Source organism: Oncorhynchus mykiss, chromosome 26 (assembly GCF_057628025.1).
Source record: "Oncorhynchus mykiss isolate SJ-2025 chromosome 26, ASM5762802v1, whole genome shotgun sequence".
Classification (NCBI taxonomy): Eukaryota; Metazoa; Chordata; class Actinopteri; order Salmoniformes; family Salmonidae; genus Oncorhynchus; species Oncorhynchus mykiss.
Window position 1 is genome coordinate 17,928,118 of NC_143047.1, and position 20,032 is coordinate 17,948,149.

The following is a 20,032-nucleotide window of genomic DNA, read 5'->3' on the forward strand; positions in this document are numbered from 1 at the left end:
GCAGGGTGAGGTAGGGATGGTAACAGCAAGGTGAGGTAGGGATGGTAACAGCAGGGTGAGGTAGGGATGGTAACAGCAGGGTGTGGAAGGGATGGTAACAGCAGGGTGTGGTAGGGATGGTAACAGCAAGGTGAGGTAGGGCTGGCAACAGCAGGGTGAGGTAGGGGTGGTAACTGCAGGATGTGGTTGGGCTGGTAACAGCAGGGCGTGGTAGTGATGGTAACAGCAGGGTGATGTAGGGATGGTAACAGCTGGGTGAGGTAGGGATGGTAACAGCAAGGTGAGGTAGGGATGGCAACAGCAGGGTGAGGTAGGGATGGCAACAGCAGGGTGTGGTAGGGATGGTAACAGCAAGGTGAGGTAGGGCTGGAAACAGCAGGGTGTGGTTGGGTTGATAACAACAGGGTGTGGTAGAGATGGTAACAGCAGGGTGATGTAGGGATGGTAACAGCTGGGTGAGGTAGGGATGGTAACAGCAGGGTGAGGTAGGGATGGCAACAGCAGGGTGAGGTAGGGATGGCAACAGCAGGGTGTGGTAGGGATGGTAACAGCAAGGTGAGGTAGGGCTGGAAACAGCAGGGTGTGGTTGGGTTGATAACAACAGGGTGTGGTAGAGATGGTAACAGCATGGTGAGGAAGGGATGGTAACAACAGGGTATGGTAGGGCTGATAACAGCAAGGTGAGGTAAGGATGGTAACAGCAGGGTGAGGTAGGGATGGTGAAATCAAGGTGAGGTAGGGATGGTAACAGCAGGGTGAGGAAGGGATGGTAACAGCAGGGTGTGGTTGGGCTGGTAACAGCAGGGTGTGGTAGGGATGAAAACCACAGGGTGTGGTAGGGATGAAAACCACAGGGTGTGGTAGGGATGGTAACAGCAGGGTGTGGTAGGGATGGTAACAGCAGGGTGTGGTAGGGATGGTAACAGCAAGGTGAGGTAGGGATGGTAACAGCAGGGTGAGGTAGGGATGGTAACAGCAGGGTGTGGAAGGGATGGTAACAGCAGGGTATGGTAGGGATGGTAACAGCAAGGTGAGGTAGGGCTGGTAACAGCAGGGTGAGGAAGGGATGGTAACAGCAAGGTGAGGTAGGGATGGTAACAGCAGGGTGAGGTAGGGACTGTAACAGCAGGGTGTGGTAGGGATGGTAACAGTAGGGTGTGGTAGGGATGGTAACAGCAGAGTGTGGTTGGGCTGGTAACAGCAGGGTGTGGTGGGGATGAAAACCACAGGGTGTGGTAGGGATGGTAACAGCAGAGTGTGGTAGGGATGGTAACAGTAGGGTGTGGTAGGGATGGTAACCGCAGGGTGAGGTAGGGATGGTAACAGCAAGGTGAGGTAGGGATGGTAACAGCAGGGTGAGGTAGGGATGGTAACAGCAGGGTGTGGAAGGGATGGTAACAGCAGGGTGTGGTAGGGATGGTAACAGCAAGGTGAGGTAGGGCAGGCAACAGCAGGGTGAGGTAGGGGTGGTAACTGCAGGATGTGGTTGGGCTGGTAACAGCAGGGCGTGGTAGTGATGGTAACAGCAGGGTGATGTAGGGATGGTAACAGCTGGGTGAGGTAGGGATGGTAACAGCAAGGTGAGGTAGGGATGGCAACAGCAGGGTGAGGTAGGGATGGCAACAGCAGGGTGTGGTAGGGATGGTAACAGCAAGGTGAGGTAGGGCTGGAAACAGCAGGGTGTGGTTGGGTTGATAACAACAGGGTGTGGTAGAGATGGTAACAGCAGGGTGATGTAGGGATGGTAACAGCTGGGTGAGGTAGGGATGGTAACAGCAGGGTGAGGTAGGGATGGCAACAGCAGGGTGAGGTAGGGATGGCAACAGCAGGGTGTGGTAGGGATGGTAACAGCAAGGTGAGGTAGGGCTGGAAACAGCAGGGTGTGGTTGGGTTGATAACAACAGGGTGTGGTAGAGATGGTAACAGCATGGTGAGGAAGGGATGGTAACAACAGGGTATGGTAGGGCTGATAACAGCAAGGTGAGGTAAGGATGGTAAAGGCAGGGTGAGGTAGGGATGGTGAAAGCAAGGTGAGGTAGGGATGGTAACAGCAGGGTGAGGAAGGGATGGTAACAGCAGGGTGTGGTTGGGCTGGTAACAGCAGGGTGTGGTAGGGATGAAAACCACAGGGTGTGGTAGGGATGAAAACCACAGGGTGTGGTAGGGATGGTAACAGCAGGGTGTGGTAGGGATGGTAACAGCAGGGTGTGGTAGGGATGGTAACAGCAAGGTGAGGTAGGGATGGTAACAGCAGGGTGAGGTAGGGATGGTAACAGCAGGGTGTGGAAGGGATGGTAACAGCAGGGTATGGTAGGGATGGTAACAGCAAGGTGAGGTAGGGCTGGCAACTGCAGGGTGAGGTAGGGATGGTAACAGCAGGGTTTGGTTGGGCTGGTAACAGCAGGGAGTGGTAGTATTGGTAACAGCAAGGTCATGTAGGGGTGGTAACTGCAGGATGTGGTTGGGCTGGTAACAGCAGGGTGTGGTAGTGATGGTAACAGCAGGGTGATGTAGGGATGGTAACAGCTGGGTGAGGTCGGGATGGTAACAGCAAGGTCAGGTAGGGATGGTAACAGCAGGGTGAGGTAGGGATGGCAACAGCAGGGTGAGGTAGGGATGGTAACAGCAGGGTGAGGTAGGGATGGTAACAGCAGGGTGTGGTAGGGGTGGTAACTGCAGGGTGTGGTAGGGATGGCAACAGCAGGGAGAGGTAGGGATGGTAACAGCAGGGTGAGGAAGGGATGGTAACAGCAAGGTGTGGTAGGGTTGGTAACAGCAAGGTGAGGAAGGGATGGTAAAAGCAAGGTGAGGTAGGGATGGTAACAGCAAGGTGAGGTAGGGCTGGTAACAGCAGAGTGTGGTAGGGATGGTAACAGTAGGGTGTGGTAGGGATGGTAACCGCAGGGTGAGGTAGGGATGGTAACAGCAAGGTGAGGTAGGGATGGTAACAGCAGGGTGAGGTAGGGATGGTAACAGCAGGGTGTGGAAGGGATGGTAACAGCAGGGTGTGGTAGGGATGGTAACAGCAAGGTGAGGTAGGGCTGGCAACAGCAGGGTGAGGTAGGGGTGGTAACTGCAGGATGTGGTTGGGCTGGTAACAGCAGGGCGTGGTAGTGATGGTAACAGCAGGGTGATGTAGGGATGGTAACTGCTGGGTGAGGTAGGGATGGTAACAGCAAGGTGAGGTAGGGATGGTAACAGCAGGGTGAGGTAGGGATGGCAACAGCAGGGTGAGGTAGGGATGGTAACAGCAGGGTGAGGTAGGGATGGTAACAGCAGGGTGTGGTAGGGCTTGAAACAGCAGGGTGTGGTAGGGACTGTAACAGCAGGGTGTGGTAGGGATGGTAACAGTAGGGTGTGGTAGGGATGGTAACAGCAGAGTGTGGTTGGGCTGGTAACAGCAGGGTGTGGTGGGGATGAAAACCACAGGGTGTGGTAGGGATGGTAACAGCAGAGTGTGGTAGGGATGGTAACAGTAGGGTGTGGTAGGGATGGTAACAGCAAGGTGAGGTAGGGATGGTAACAGCAGGGTGAGGTAGGGATGGTAACAGCAGGGTGTGGAAGGGATGGTAACAGCAGGGTGTGGTAGGGATGGTAACAGCAAGGTGAGGTAGGGCTGGAAACAGCAGGGTGTGGTTGGGTTGATAACAGCAGGGTGTGGTAGAGATGGTAACAGCATGGTGTGGAAGGGATGGTAACAACAGGGTATGGTAGGGCTGATAACAGCAAGGTGAGGTAAGGATGGTAACAGCAGGGTGAGGTAGGGATGGTGAAAGCAAGGTGAGGTAGGGATGGTAACAGCAGGGTGAGGAAGGGATGGTAACAGCAGGGTGTGGTTGGGCTGGTAACAGCAGGGTGTGGTAGGGATGAAAACCACAGGGTGTGGTAGGGATGAAAACCACAGGGTGTGGTAGGGATGGTAACAGCAGGGTGTGGTAGGGATGGTAACAGCAGGGTGTGGTAGGGATGGTAACAGCAAGGTGAGGTAGGGATGGTAACAGCAGGGTGAGGTAGGGATGGTAACAGCAGGGTGTGGTAGGGCTTGAAACAGCAGGGTGTGGTAGGGATGGTAACAGTAGGGTGTGGTAGGGATGGTAACAGCAAGGTGAGGTAAGGATGGTAACAGCAGGGTGAGGTAGGGACTGTAACAGCAGGGAGTGGTAGTATTGGTAACAGCAAGGTCATGTAGGGGTGGTAACTGCAGGATGTGGTTGGGCTGGTAACAGCAGGGTGTGGTAGTGATGGTAACAGCAGGGTGATGTAGGGATGGTAACAGCTGGGTGAGGTCGGGATGGTAACAGCAAGGTGAGGTAGGGATGGTAACAGCAGGGTGAGGTAGGGATGGCAACAGCAGGGTGAGGTAGGGATGGCAACAGAAGGGTGTGGAAGGGCTGGTAACAGGAAGGTTACGTAGGGATGGTAACAGCAGGGTGAGGTAGGGATGGTAACAGCATGGTGAGGTAGGGATGGTAACAGCAAGGTGAGGTAGGGATGGTAACAGCAGGGTGAGGTAGGGATGGTAACAGCAGGGTGAGGTAGGGATGGTAACAGCAGGGTGTGGTAGGGATGGTAACAGCAGGGTGAGGAAGGGATGGTAACAGCAAGGTGAGGTAGGGATGGTAACAGCAGGGTGAGGTAGGGACTGTAACAGCAGGGTGTGGTAGGGATGGTAACAGTAGGGTGTGGTAGGGATGGTAACAGCAGAGTGTGGTTGGGCTGGTAACAGCAGGGTGTGGTGGGGATGAAAACCACAGGGTGTGGTAGGGATGGTAACAGCAGAGTGTGGTAGGGATGGTAACAGTAGGATGTGGTAGGGATGGTAACAGCAAGGTGAGGTAGGGATGGTAACAGCAGGGTGAGGTAGGGATGGTAACAGCAGGGTGTGGAAGGGATGGTAACAGCAGGGTGTGGTAGGGATGGTAACAGCAAGGTGAGGTAGGGCTGGCAACAGCAGGGTGAGGTAGGGGTGGTAACTGCAGGATGTGGTTGGGCTGGTAACAGCAGGGCGTGGTAGTGATGGTAACAGCAGGGTGATGTAGGGATGGTAACAGCTGGGTGAGGTAGGGATGGTAACAGCAAGGTGAGGTAGGGATGGTAACAGCAGGGTGAGGTAGGGATGGCAACAGCAGGGTGAGGTAGGGATGGCAACAGCAGGGTGTGGTAGGGATGGTAACAGCAAGGTGAGGTAGGGCTGGAAACAGCAGGGTGTGGTTGGGTTGATAACAGCAGGGTGTGGTAGAGATGGTAACAGCATGGTGAGGAAGGGATGGTAACAACAGGGTATGGTAGGGCTGATAACAGCAAGGTGAGGTAAGGATGGTAACAGCAGGGTGAGGTAGGGATGGTGAAAGCAAGGTGAGGTAGGGATGGTAACAGCAGGGTGAGGAAGGGATGGTAACAGCAGGGTGTGGTTGGGCTGGTAACAGCAGGGTGTGGTAGGGATGAAAACCACAGGGTGTGGTAGGGATGAAAACCACAGGGTGTGGTAGGGATGGTAACAGCAGGGTGTGGTAGGGATGGTAACAGCAGGGTGTGGTAGGGATGGTAACAGCAAGGTGAGGTAGGGATGGTAACAGCAGGGTGAGGTAGGGATGGTAACAGCAGGGTGTGGTAGGGCTTGAAACAGCAGGGTGTGGTAGGGATGGTAACAGTAGGGTGTGGTAGGGATGGTAACAGCAAGGTGAGGTAGGGCTGGCAACAGCAGGGTGAGGTAGGGATGGTAACAGCAGGGTTTGGTTGGGCTGGTAACAGCAGGGAGTGGTAGTATTGGTAACAGCAAGGTCATGTAGGGGTGGTAACTGCAGGATGTGGTTGGGCTGGTAACAGCAGGGTGTGGTAGTGATGGTAACAGCAGGGTGATGTAGGGATGGTAACAGCTGGGTGAGGTCGGGATGGTAACAGCAAGGTGAGGTAGGGATGGTAACAGCAGGGTGAGGTAGGGATGGCAACAGCAGGGTGAGGTAGGGATGGCAACAGCAGGATGAGGTAGGGAGGGTAACCGCAGGGTGTGGTTGGGCTGGAAACAGCAGGGTGAGGTAGGGATGGTAACAGCAGGGTGTGGTAGGGACGGGGTATGGGTAGGATGTGAGGAATCAAGGAGGAAAGGGTTAGGATTGGGTCTGTCACATGTGCCTGCGTACCTGCTGACTAACACAGCCATGCTGGCTCTTCAGACTGGACACCTTGGCCTGGAACTTCTGGGTCTGCTCCTCAGCCTGGAGAGAGAAGGGGAGGGAGGGGAGGGAGGGAGGGAGGGAGGGAGGGAAGGTAAGAAACATGCAGTTTGAGCTCATAAAGGAGCTAGAGGTGAGATAGACATTTGTCGATAGAGAGGGCATTGAGTAAGGTGATTCATCCTAACATGGAAATGTCCATCATGAAATCCACTGCATACTCAGAGAGTGTTGGTGTGTACCTGGACAAGGATCTCTGGCTGTACACAGAGTCCATCATAGCAAATGAGGATGAACAAAAGCAGTGGATGGAGTTTTTAAAATAATTTTCTGTCTGAGACAGGGTTGTGGGCATGTACACTTCCACATACATGTGCTGGACCCCTCTGTCTCCCTGTGGATCGTCTCATTGAGGCGTCTCTCTCTCTTTCTCTCCCTCTCTGCTCTTTACTTCTCTCATGTCTGGGAGCAGTAATCTGTTCCTGAGCCAGCACTGCTGGGATTAAGCAGTGACTGAAGACAGGATATATGCGTCATTAAAGCAGAGAGCACAGAGACAAAGTCAACAAAGGTGACATGGAGAGAGAGCAGACAAATCCCGCACGCACGCACACACACACACACACACACACACACACACACACACACACAGTTTCTTCCATAGCCTCCTGTGAATAGTAATACAGCAGCAGTGAGGCAGCTTCATTTCCATGTGAGGAGCACGGCTGGCATGGCATCAGGTGGATTAATGCTGCTGTCCTGGAGAGCTGTAATGGATGCCTGGGCAGAGGAGCTGGGGCTCAGGGTGGACTCAAACCCCACTACTAAAGGTTACAGGGAAATGCAGAGAAATTATAGTGGGAGAGCGAGCAGAGTGCAGAGGCCCGGGAAAATGACTAATTGTGTTCAGATAAAGGCTCTGGCCGTATGCTGAGCACAGAGGAAATGTGCCGGACTTCCACCACCTCACATGGAGAGGCTGGATCAGTGGGAGGCTTTTGAACAAGGTTCTGAGCCACGGCAAACACAATTCCAGCTTCTTCAACATGAGCGTAGCTACTTTTACAATGGCATGTACTCTAGGAGTAATCCAGTATACCCAATAAGCACTGACATCAAGTATCTCATCGTGGGTGAGATGGTAAGACTAGAACTGAAGTAGATTTATTGAGTGTAACAGTCAGGTCAACATTACATTATCTTACAGAGTGGTAGTGCCTGTGTGTCTGTATTTCTCTATCTGTACAGCTGGGTTGATGGTGGTGTATAGCATGGTGGGCTCACCCTCCTCCTGGCTTCCTGTAGCCTGTCTTGGCACTCCGTGAGCTGGGCACGGGTCTCTGTCAGCTCCCCCTCCAGGTCCATACACCTCCGCTCGGCCTGGACACTCTCTGTGCCCTCTCTGTCCCTGGCCGAGCTCTGCAGAGAACACACCACCACTGCCAGCCTTTCCACCTGCACGCACGCACGCACATTACTGTAAGGTTAGCACAACATTAGGTCTCAGCTCCATCTTCTCCCAGTGGGACAGTAGGCTGGCCCGAGTCATTGTGACCCCTTACTAATACTGGAGGGGAATCCATGGCAATCAGGTAAGAGTAGCTCTCATTTCCCTCTCATTATACATCCTCATTCCCAGCACAAACAGAGCCCATATCCACCCAGCCCCTGAGCCATGTCTATGTTTAACTCATCCATATTCCCATAGTCCCAGGGGAGAGCACAGTTTCCTGAGTGGGAATCTCTGTCTGTCTGTCTGCCCAGGTTAATGGAGAAGGACTGGGTCTCTGAGAGGAAGAGACCATGGAAAGACACAAACTTGCATACAAGCATGCACACAATCGCATGTACACACACACATGTGCACACTTACATTATGTAGGCATGGATATGAGCAGACTCTCAATGGTAATAAACAACATCTTACAGAGACATTATAACAGACAGAGACTCCAGAGTAACCAGTACTGTGAATGTGAGCATCACGGTCTCCATTTTCAACAGATATGGACTTAGTTTATGGAAGTCTCCAAGTCTGTGGAGAGATTTTTGTTACGGAGGACAATATGAATCCTGGTGTGAATCAGCGTGTATTGTTGCTGATGATGGACTTTGGGTTATGAAAGTGTTTCCACTAGAGTGTGTGTATTGTGTTAGTGGTGGACTCCAGTCACTGTGAACCACGACAGGCACCCAGTCTGACCTCGGCTCCCTGCTCCCGCTTATATCTCATGAGTGCCTCATTTTCTCCCTCCACCTGCACAAGACGCCCTTTGACCTCAGCCAGCTAAGGGGACAAAAGAGACAGGATGTCAGAGAGGGAGGAATACTACAGTACTGCAGCGTAAACAAGGTCTACTTGTCTCTGAACAAACACTGGAATATGGTAAATATATATCCACACTATTCAATACAGCATTTCATTTTTTCTTACAGCAACACAGTTACCAAAGCTTCTGTAGAAACTGCAAGAGTGAACTCATACACAGCGAAAGTAAATTGTTTGTGTCATTATATAGCCTAATTAGCCTACTCCTGTCTATACAGAAATAAATAGGTTACTACATCAGAAAGCCCAATTTGGCCACAGGAGATCATTCGATTCTTTAAATCACATTGCATACAGTCAGAAGTGCCTGCAATTTGGGCAACGCGCGTTCAATTCCAAATAGATGACTGTTGAGTTGAGACTGTCAGTGAAAAGTAGAGAAGCCCAGCCAGGCATATCGCAATATTTCAAAATACAATTGTGGGAAAACATATTTTGGAAAGCAAATGGCTATTGCCATAGAGAGAAGACAATGAAAACACTCTAATCTGTCTTTTAGTTATCCAAATTGTCATTGAGAGAACAGTAGCCTATCTCATTGGCACCAGCGGAGAGCACCGACCATATCCCCGTGGTGAGTGTGCATATTCACTCTTTATCATTGTTGGCTCAGTGCCACTTGAAAGTTTGTTATTCCCTCCCCCAGTTTAGATGGACATCATATTGTGTTTGCGTCTCCCCTTCTCATAGCGTCACATCCGTCGTAGAAATTAGTGGACCAGGGCGCGGCGTGAGTAGAGTTCCACATATTTATTTCAGTGAAACCAAAAACAACAAAGAATAAACGAACGTGCCATTCGTAGCGCACATAGACACTAAACCAAACAATATCCCACCACTACAGGACCAATCAGCGTGCCATGGAGGAAAAGGAGAACTGGACATGGGAGGAAATAATGAGTGGATGCGAGAGCCTTCCTTGGCGGGAGTCGCCAAGGAGTATAGGAGGACAGCAAGGACACCAGGGTCCGCGGCCACAAAAAGGGGCGGTTGGTCGAGCCGAGGAGAGAGCCAGAGACCGTCGGGGAGTCGATGGAGCAGTGTGAGGAAGGAGATCGGAGAGAGATGTTGGTTAGGTGTATTCTGCAGCGCATTCGCCCAGCCCGGTACGTCCTGTGCCGGCTCCCTGCACTCACCCTGAAGAGCGTGTCATCAGTCCGGTGAAATGTGTGCCGGCACCAAGCACCAGGCCTCCAGTGCGCCTTCCCAGCCCGGCAAGTCCTGTGCCGGCTCCCCGCACTCGCCCTGAAGACTGTGTCACCAGCCCTTAGTCCTCTGCACCGATGCTCAGTTCAGGCACGGCATCCAGTCCCGCTCCAGGGCCGGAGCCTTCCTCTGCACCGGTGCTCAGTCCAGGCACGGCGTCCAGTCCCGCTCCAGGGCCTGAGCCTTCCTCTGCACCGGTGCTCAGTCCAGGCACGGCGTCCAGTCCCGCTCCAGGGCCTGAGCCTTCCTCTGCACCGGTGCTCAGTCCAGGCACGGCGTCCAGTCCCGCTCCAGGGCCTGAGCCTTCCTCTGCACCGGTGCTCAGTCCAGGCACGGCGTCCAGTCCCGCTCCAGGGCCTGAGCCTTCCTCTGCACCGGTGCTCAGTCCAGGCACGGCGTCCAGTCCCTCTCCATGGCCTGAACCTTCCTCTGCACCGGTGCTCAGTCCAGGCACGGCGTCCAGTCCCTCTCCATGGCCTGAGCCTTCCTCTACGCCGGTGCCCAGTTCAGGCACGGTCTCCAGTCCCTCTCCATGGCCTGAACCTTCCTCTGCACCGGTGCCCAGACCAGGCACGGCGTCCAGTCCCTCTCCATGGCCGGATCCGCGGTCTGAGTGGAACCTGCCCATCTAGGTTCAGATTTTGCGGTCGGAGTCCGCACCTTTGGGGGGGGGGGGAGGGGGGAGTTTTCTAGTCTTTATTTTCTATGTTGGTGTGAGTATGGTTCCCAATTGGAGGCAGCTGATGATCGTTGCCTCTAATTGGGGATCATACTTAGTGTGGTCCGTTTCCCACCTGCGTTGTAGGATATTGTTTGGTTTAGTGCCTATGTGCGCTACGGATGGCACATTCATTAATTCTTTGTTGTTTTTAGTGTCACTGAAATATACATGAGGAACTCTACTCACGCTGCGCCTTGGTCCAATCATTTCTACGACGGATGTGACACATAGGCCTATTATATGGATCAGACAACGTCGTTTTTAATGATCTGTTTGCATTTTTTATGGTAAAAATGTGATTCCCCAAACTTAAAACTCACGTGCCGCCTATGAGTGAACTTCTTTCAGGTTAGGCAGAAGCTTGTATGACTAATATGGACAGGGACCAGAGTCACCACATTAAAATCTATTCAATCTCGGGAGAAAGGACAGTGACACGTCATTATGGAGAGTAGAAAATGGCCTTTAAATTAAAGGTGGGTGACACAGCGGTGATAATGACTATCTGAGTCATGGAGGGCCTGGAATGAAACACACAGGGAGTAAGGACAGGATAGGACAAGACAGTTGATTAGTTCATCATTAATGGACACTGATAGCACATGGATGAAATAGGCTGGTGGTAACTTTAGCATAATGCCCAATTGGTGTCCGGAGCACTTGGATATCAATACACAGCATCCATTAATTGGACATAACTGATGTAAACATCCGTTCTAGCCATGACTGTACAGTTACAGGAGGCTACAGAATATAGTAATGCTATGAAGGAAAATAAACTGACTCGTTCATTTTATTACATATAGATAGAAGGGGGAGATAAAGGCAGAGAGCTCAGGGAATGGTGCAGTCATTGATAGAGTGACAAGTGTGAATGAGATCCCATCAGGCATGTAGAGCAGATTGCTGCTGTGGATCCCTCCAGCTCAAGGCAGAGTCTGCCTAGAGACCTAGCGACAGGTGACACAGGCGCTGACAGCCAGCACTGGCTCTGAATATGATTGGTTTGCCGTTCTCTCCAGGAGGGGAGGCCAGCAACAGCTAGAGATCTCCTTCAGCTGAGCATCCCAACACTGACCATTTTTTTTACCGGAATGTATAACTGTTTAAGTAACTAACTACTCAGGCCTCCCGAGTGGTGCAATGGTCTAAAGCACTGCATCGCAGTGCTAGCTGTGCCACTAGAGATACTGGTTCAAGCCGTGCGCAATACACGCTGACACGGTCGCCAGGTGTATGGTGTTTCCTCCGACACATTGGTGCGGCTGGCTTCCGGGTTAAGCGAGCAGTGTGTCAGCGGCTTGGCTGGGTTGTGTTGACCTTCATCTCTCCCGAGTCCGTACGGGAGTTGCAGCGATGGGACAAGACTGTAACTACCAATTGGATACCACGAAATTGGGGCGAAAAAGGGGTAAAACAATTATTATAATAATAAAAAAGTATCTAACTACTGTATATTTATGGATGAACATTTTTCTACATGTCTGTCTGGTCTGCCTTATTGTGTGCATGTCTGACTATCTACCCGTCTGTCTGTGTGTCAGTCTGTTGTTGACAGACAGGCTCCTCATCCCCCCAGTTCTCTGTAGTAAACAACATAGTCATCATGCTCTGACTCATGTTTCCTGGCCTGCCAGTTAGACTGTAGAGAGGAGAGAAGTGGCCTGGGCCAGAGGCAGACAGGGCCAGCTGCTCAGCACATGTTCCCACGACACGACCCAGCATCAGATAGCACAACTGTACTAATGGAACCAATACAGGGCTGTCCCGGTATGGCACTTTGGTCCATAAGACAGGATGTTGTGCCTCCATCAACATGGAGGATTATCGCCCATTATGCTGCTATTGGATCACTGTGCAGATTTAACCTAGGCTTACGTACCCTGACTATATAGTTTTGCTAGAAAGTGAGACATCTTCAAGTTTCTAAAGGATGAGTTATTTTATGGTCAACAGATAAGCTCCTCTATAAGATGACCCACTTTCAAAGTTTAGCTAATTCGGCAACAGATGGTTATGATGCTTTCTATACAAAACACATTTAAATGATAAAGACACAAGAAAGTGGACACAACCTGTATGATGAGTTATTCTACATTTTTCAAACACATTTGGATTAGATTCCTGGGGGTAAATTGGTTGGTTCTTGACCGTGCACTAGTGAACAGACACCGAACACACACGTTCAAAGAACTGTAGACACAAAGCATCATGGCTGAACAAGAGCTAACAGGGAGAGGAGGCCTGAGAAGCCTGAGACTGGCGGTGAGTTCTCTACCTGAGTGTGGAGCTCCTCTGCCTGCTGTGTCTGGGTCTGCAGGTCCCTCTGCTGCTGCTCTCTTCGGCTGTGTCCCCTCTGGAGCTCCAGTTGGCTCTCCTGTAGCTCCGTCTGCAGCTGAGAGATCCTCTGCCCATGGACATCCAGCTATCGAACCACAAAAGAAGGCAGGGCGGCAGAGGAGGAGAAAATCAATCCAGTACAAAGAGCCTCTCCTCTCCTTTCGTCTTGGCTCTGCCTGCCTGTCGATCTGAGACATGGCTACACCACGGATCCCAGATCAGAACCACCAGCTGCCCAAGTCCAGACACCCTGAGTCCCAGGACTGCTCTCCCAACATCAGCCCTGACATCCGCCTCAAACCGCCTGCCTCTGATGAGTAAGAAAGCGCCTGGATTAATTAAATAAGAGCAAAAAATCAATCTGACAAATACAACCTACCGCATTGAAATGGTTGCCATTTATGCATTGTCCAAACCCAAAACGAGTACTGATGGTGAGAGATTGTCCAGTTCTTATTCTGAACAATAACAGCGGGTCAATGATGGGTCAATAAAGAATAATCACCATGGAACTAATCTGAATGTCTGATCTTAACTAATCAAATACCTTTTCAATTTCAACGTTATCATCTCCTAGAAGCGGGTTTTGCGTCAGTGAGTGTCAACACACACGATAACAGACTGCATGTATGTTTACATATAAATACTACAATGTTACTCATATGCAGTTAATGCATTGACAACCAACTGCTGAAGTGTCATTAAACGAAGAAAAAGGAAATAATCATTATAATATGAGAAACAGTAGAATTCATCATATAATGTAAAACAACTTAGAACAGCATAACAACTAATAACAACATTTGAAATCATTGTAATAATCACTGGACAGGATTCCAAGAACCTAAAAAGGCTTCACTCGGCTGTCCCCATAGGAGAACCCTTTGAATAACCTTTTTTGGTTCCTGGTAGAACCCTTTTGGGTTCCATGAAGAAAACTTTCCACAGAGGGTTCTACCTGAAACCAAAAAAGGGTTCTACCTGGAACCAAAAAGGGTTCTCCTATGGGGACAGCTGAAGAAACCCTTTGGAACCCTTTTTTCTAAGAATGTCTAGTGTTTTTACCATCAACATGTAACCAAACAAACTACTGGACCAGTGAGGGATCCCACTGATCCCGGTCTGACACCTGCAGGAGGCTGGCCAGTGGGCTGGCCCGGCACGCCAACACAGCACTAACTCTAATAAACTACCTCTAATTAACACAACACAGTCACCTGCTAAATCATATTAGAGAGAGAGAGGGAGAAGGGAGGGAAGGGAGGGAGGAGGGAAAGTAGGGAGAGTGGGATAGAAAGAGAGAGAGGAGGGAAAGGAAAGACCCATGCAGGTGCTGGTCTAGTTGGTCAGAGACAGAGACATAGTCTTGTTTCTGTATGTGAGATGGTGATGGTGGTAGCTAATCACAACAGCAGCAAGAGGAGGAGGAAAGGAAAACAGACAAGATGGAGTCCCAGACGAGTCCCAGGACGACCCATTAATCAAACATCTGCATACAGGCTGAGAGATAATCCACAAATCCGCCCAGAACAGGACCCGCGCGGGCGTTTCTCCCCTTCTTTCTCTGTTGAAAAGCATCATGGCTGCCTCCACCATCTCCCTCTTGGAAAGCCTGATGAGGTGACTGCTGCTTATTCCTCAATTAGAAAGTAGCAATGAAATAGGAATCGTTTCCACGGAATCCCACCAAAAACCTGGCTCATCCCTTTAGCTCTCTCTTTCTGTGTGCGATCCACGCCGATAACCCTGCTCTTGCTTTCTTTCCCTCACAATCGCTCCCTCTCTCTATTCTCCCCTCCTAAACTGATCAATACTTCATTTAAATCATGACATTAGCACACTACAACTGGAGAAAAACAGAGAGTAGGAACACAAAATGCGCTTCGTATGTTAAGCGGATAACAGATAACAGTATATATTTTTTTGCGGGGGGTAAAGTTTAAATATTTGTTTTAACAGGAAGTAAAAACAAAAGGTAGAAATGTATGCAAGTGCGCGGGGCTGTAGCACTGTTATGATTTGAGCTCCCGAGCCTCACACTGATCAATAGCACATTTAAATCCCAGACAGAGGAGCACTATCATCACATCAGAGGAAAAGAGAAACACGCTTCCTAATTATCATGTCAAATAACCAACGCTGCGGATGCCCTAGTTAGACGGTGCTGATAGAGACGTATTTCATATTTATTCAAGCAGAAATCTTTAATATTTTCCATTTGGACCTGAATGAGTAATACCGTTATATATATGCACTCTCACGCATTTATCTATTCACGTAATTCACAATGAATCCAATCAATAGTGCCCTCCCCACAGCCGGCTTCCTGGTCATATACATCTGCGTAGGATCACATAATAAACTGTTCAGAATGCCAAAACGAGCCCATCTGATTTCCTGCCGCTGATTGGAATAGCTGGCGCTGCAAATGACTGGCTAATCTTGGTGCTGGTCAGTAATCCTAGCTGGATATTTACCTGAGCAGACTGGGAGTCGCGGGCCTGGTGGGAGAGCAGCACATCTCGCCGGAGCCTCTGGATGGTTGCGTCCCGACATGATAACTGGGGTGCAGCCAGCCCAACGGGTCAGGTTTTCCCATGCCGAACGTGGGTGAACAGAGAGGAGAGGAGAGAGGGGCAGAGTGTGAACCCAACACTAGGCGTGAGGTGGGATAGAGAGAGGCAAAGCCAGACGATCACTCAGAGAACATGCACTTACATATAGCCTGGCGCCAATGTCAACCAATGAGCAATTAGACAGACAAGACTAACACTATTGATCGTGGGTTCTAGCGTTTTTATCCAGGGCTAACTAGGCTGCCTGAGGTTGTGTGACGGCTGCTGTGGCTGCAAACTGGGAGGGGAGGGTGGGATGGAGGAAGGTGGAGGGCGACGGACAGGGTAGGGCAGGTCCTTCTCTCCCCAGGCCTTGAGCTCTGAGTTGGGGACTGGTCATTACCATTTAGCCTGCTATTGATCTACCTGCTAAATAAGCCTGGACCCCATGCAGTCACACACACAATCACAGAGACACATACTCAAATACACACAATCACAGAGACACATACTCAAACACACACAATCACAGAGACACATACTCAAATACACACACAATCACAGAGACACATACTCAAATACACACAAAATCACAGAGACACATACTCAAATACACACACAATCACAGAGACACATACTCAAACACACACACAATCACAGAGACACATACTCAAACACACACACACAATCACAGAGACACATACTCAAACACACACAATCACAGAGACACATACTCAAACACACACACACAATCACAGAGACACATACTCAAATACACACACAATCACAGAGACACATACTCAAACACACACACACAATCACAGAGACACATACTCAAACACACACAATCACAGAGACACATACTCAAACACACACACACAATCACAGAGACACATACTCAAATACACACACAATCACAGAGACACATACTCAAACACACACACACAATCACAGAGACACATACTCAAATACACACACAATCACAGAGACACACATACTCAAACACACACACACAATCACAGAGACACATACTCAAACACACACACACAATCACAGAGACACATACTCAAATACACACACAATCACAGAGACACATACTCAAATACACACACAATCACAGAGACACACATACTCAAACACACACACACAATCACAGAGACACATACTCAAACACACACACACAATCACAGAGACACATACTCAAATACACACACAATCACAGAGACACATACTCAAATACACACACAATCACAGAGACACATACTCAAATACACACACAATCACAGAGACACATACTCAAATACACACACAATCACAGAGACACATACTCAAATACACACACAATCACAGAGACACATACTCAAATACACACACAATCACAGAGACACATACTCAAATATACACACAATCACAGAGACACATACTCAAACACACACACAATCACAGAGACACATACTCAAATACACACACAATCACAGAGACACCATGACACCACAATAACATTACTAGTAATTCATCAATAGTTAAGGGTCTGGTTTCCAATCAACAGGTTATTGGACAACATCAGTACAATGGAAAGACTAGATTACTTCATGGTGTACATTGCATTTTGGTCATGTATGGGGGACACTGGGACTTTATTGGGTGATTATTGCTACATGACAGTAGCTATTGACTTGATGGGTGTGACTACCTCAGTCTTCAGCAGTTCTCTGCCGCTCTGTTCTGTAAGATGTGGGACTGGACTGGATCCTGTCGGGTCAGTAGTACTCCCCTAGAAAATAATGAACAGAATATGGTTGTTGTGACTTCAGTATCTAATTCTCATGAGAAATTGGGTGGTTCGATCCCTGAATGCTGAAAGTCGTGGTATATCAAACCGTATAACACGGGTATGATAACAAATGATTTTTACTGCTCTAATTACATTGGTAACCAATATATAATGTAATATAATAGCAATAAGACACCTTGGGGGTTTGTGGTATATGGCCAATATACCACGGCTAAGGGCTGTATCCGTTGTGCATAAGAAGAGCCCTTAGCCGTGATATACTGGCCATATACCACACTCCTTCGGGTCTTATTGCGTAATAATAAAGAGAGACAGAAAGAGAGACAGAAAGAGAGACAGAAAGAGAGAAAGACAGACAGGCAGAAAGAGGGACAGACAGACAGGCAGAAAGAGGGACAGACAGACACAGACAGACAGACAGACAGACAGACAGACAGACAGACAGACAGACAGAGGGACAGAAAGAGGGACAGACAGACAGACAGGCAAAAAGAGGGACAGACAGACAGACAGACAGACAGACAGACAGACAGAAAGAATGAGGGACAGACAGACAGGCAGAAAGAGGGACAGACAGACAGACAGACAGACAGACAGACAGACAGACAGACAGAAAGAGGGACAGACAGACAGGCAGAAAGAGGGACAGACAGACAGACAGACAGACAGACAGACAGACAGACAGACAGACAGAAAGAGGGACAAACAGGCAGAAAGAGGGACAGACAGACAGGCAGAAAGCGGGACAGACAGACAGGCAGAAAGAGGGACAGACAGACAGACAGACAGACAGACAGACAGACAGACAGACAGACAGAAAGAGAGACAGAAAGAGGGACAGACAGACAGGCAGAAAGAGGGACAGACAGACAGACAGACAGACAGAAAGAGGGACAGACAGACAGACAGAAAGAGGGACAAACAGGCAGAAAGAGGGACAGACAGACAGGCAGAAAGAGGGACAGACAGACAGACAGACAGACAGACAGACAGAAAGAGGGACAGACAGACAGGCAGAAAGAGGGACAGACAGACAGACAGACAGACAGACAGAAAGAGGGACAGACAGACAGGCAGAAAGAGGGACAGACAGACAGACAGACAGACAGAAAGAGGGACAAACAGGCAGAAAGAGGGACAGACAGACAGGCAGAAAGCGGGACAGACAGACAGGCAGAAAGAGGGACAGACAGACAGACAGACAGACAGAAAGAGAGACAGAAAGAGGGACAGACAGACAGGCAGAAAGAGGGACAGACAGACAGACAGACAGACAGAAAGAGGGACAGACAGACAGACAGAAAGAGGGACAAACAGGCAGAAAGAGGGACAGACAGACAGGCAGAAAGAGGGACAGACAGACAGACAGACAGACAGACAGACAGACAGACAGAAAGAGGGACAGACAGACAGGCAGAAAGAGGGACAGACAGACAGACAGACAGACAGACAGAAAGAGGGACAGACAGACAGGCAGAAAGAGGGACAGACAGACAGACAGACAGACAGAAAGAGGGACAAACAGGCAGAAAGAGGGACAGACAGACAGGCAGAAAGAGGGACAGACAGACAGGCAGAAAGAGGGACAGACAGACAGACAGACAGACAGACAGACAGAAAGAGAGACAGAAAGAGGGACAGACAGACAGGCAGAAAGAGGGACAGACAGACAGACAGACAGACAGACAGAAAGAGGGACAGACAGACAGACAGAAAGAGGGACAAACAGGCAGAAAGAGGGACAGACAGACAGGCAGAAAGAGGGACAGACAGACAGGCAGAAAGAGGGACAGACAGACAGGCAGAAAGAGGGACAGACAGACAGACAGACAGACAGACAGACAGACAGACAGACAGACAGACAGACAGACAGAGAGACAGAAAGAGGGACAGACAGACAGGCAGAAAGAGGGACAGACAGACAGACAGACAGACAGACAGACAGACAGACAGACAGACAGACAGACAGACAGACAGACAGACAGAAAGAGGGACAGACAGACAGACAGAAAGAGGGACAGACAGACAGACAGACAGACATACAGACAGACAGACAGACAGACAGACTGTGTGGTTTGGACAGCCAGTTGATGGCTGAGAAGGACGACAGTTAAACAGAGACAGAGAGTACTGCCTGGTGCTGGAAAACCCATCTTCCAGTCAGACAATGAGTAACCGGGAAACATGTATTTTATGAGCATTCCTTCATTGTGAAGACAGCAAGTTAAGTTGAGTTCATGAAAGCTGGCGGGGATCGTGATGGGGACACGTGATCTGCTCTCCATGCCGGAGACGTTTGCCTCCACATTAGCGTCTACAGTGTGGAGCCCAGTTAGCTAATGCTGAGAGCCTTTAACCCTGTTTACAATGCACCCCCACCACCCACCCCACCCGGTTCTCAGCCTCCACTTCTACATCCTCAATTATATCCTAACCACCAACTACCAAGGACATTCTCCCAGCTAGCACACAATCACGGGCCGTCGTCTTCAGAGACTCAGTGCATTAGAGATGTGTGGAAAGCACATTAGGACCTCTGCTATTTTACAAGAATGTGGAGAATCGACTGTCCTTGGTCATTTATACACAACTAGCTGCTTTCACACAGATGAGATGGTACACACTATTTAGTATGAGCAGTGTGATGTTCGAGATGCATAGACATGAGGAAATTAATTAACAACCAATCATACTGTTGTGTATCTTTTTCTTCCTGTGGCATCTTTTCTGCAAACCATCCTTTGGTGTGTGTTTGAAAATCAACCCTGATATTCCAAAGAGAGAGACAACAAAAAGTCTCTCAGAGGTGATTGCTCATTCCTCACAGCTTCAAACAGCACTGCATCAGAAGGACACCTTTAATATTCAGACTTTCCACGTCACTCTAGGCTAAAACCCTAGCAACCACCATAG

At 49.7% G+C, this 20,032-nt stretch overlaps 1 protein-coding gene across 2 annotated transcripts in view; it reads right to left on the reverse strand.

Moving 5' to 3' along the window:
- Window positions 1–20,032, reverse strand: part of LOC110506517 (uncharacterized) — a 290,413-nt gene that overhangs the window by 160,846 nt on the left and 109,535 nt on the right. For both annotated transcript variants that reach the window (XM_090222312.1, XM_090222311.1), the window contains exons 8-13: window positions 17,018–17,098; window positions 15,247–15,330; window positions 12,708–12,854; window positions 8,377–8,460; window positions 7,458–7,628; window positions 6,141–6,215 (exon numbers count right to left, since the gene is read on the reverse strand). In XM_090222312.1, coding sequence (XP_090078438.1) covers window positions 6,141–6,215; window positions 7,458–7,628; window positions 8,377–8,460; window positions 12,708–12,854; window positions 15,247–15,330; window positions 17,018–17,098 — 642 coding nt within the window. The remainder of the gene's footprint in view (window positions 1–6,140; window positions 6,216–7,457; window positions 7,629–8,376; window positions 8,461–12,707; window positions 12,855–15,246; window positions 15,331–17,017; window positions 17,099–20,032) is intronic.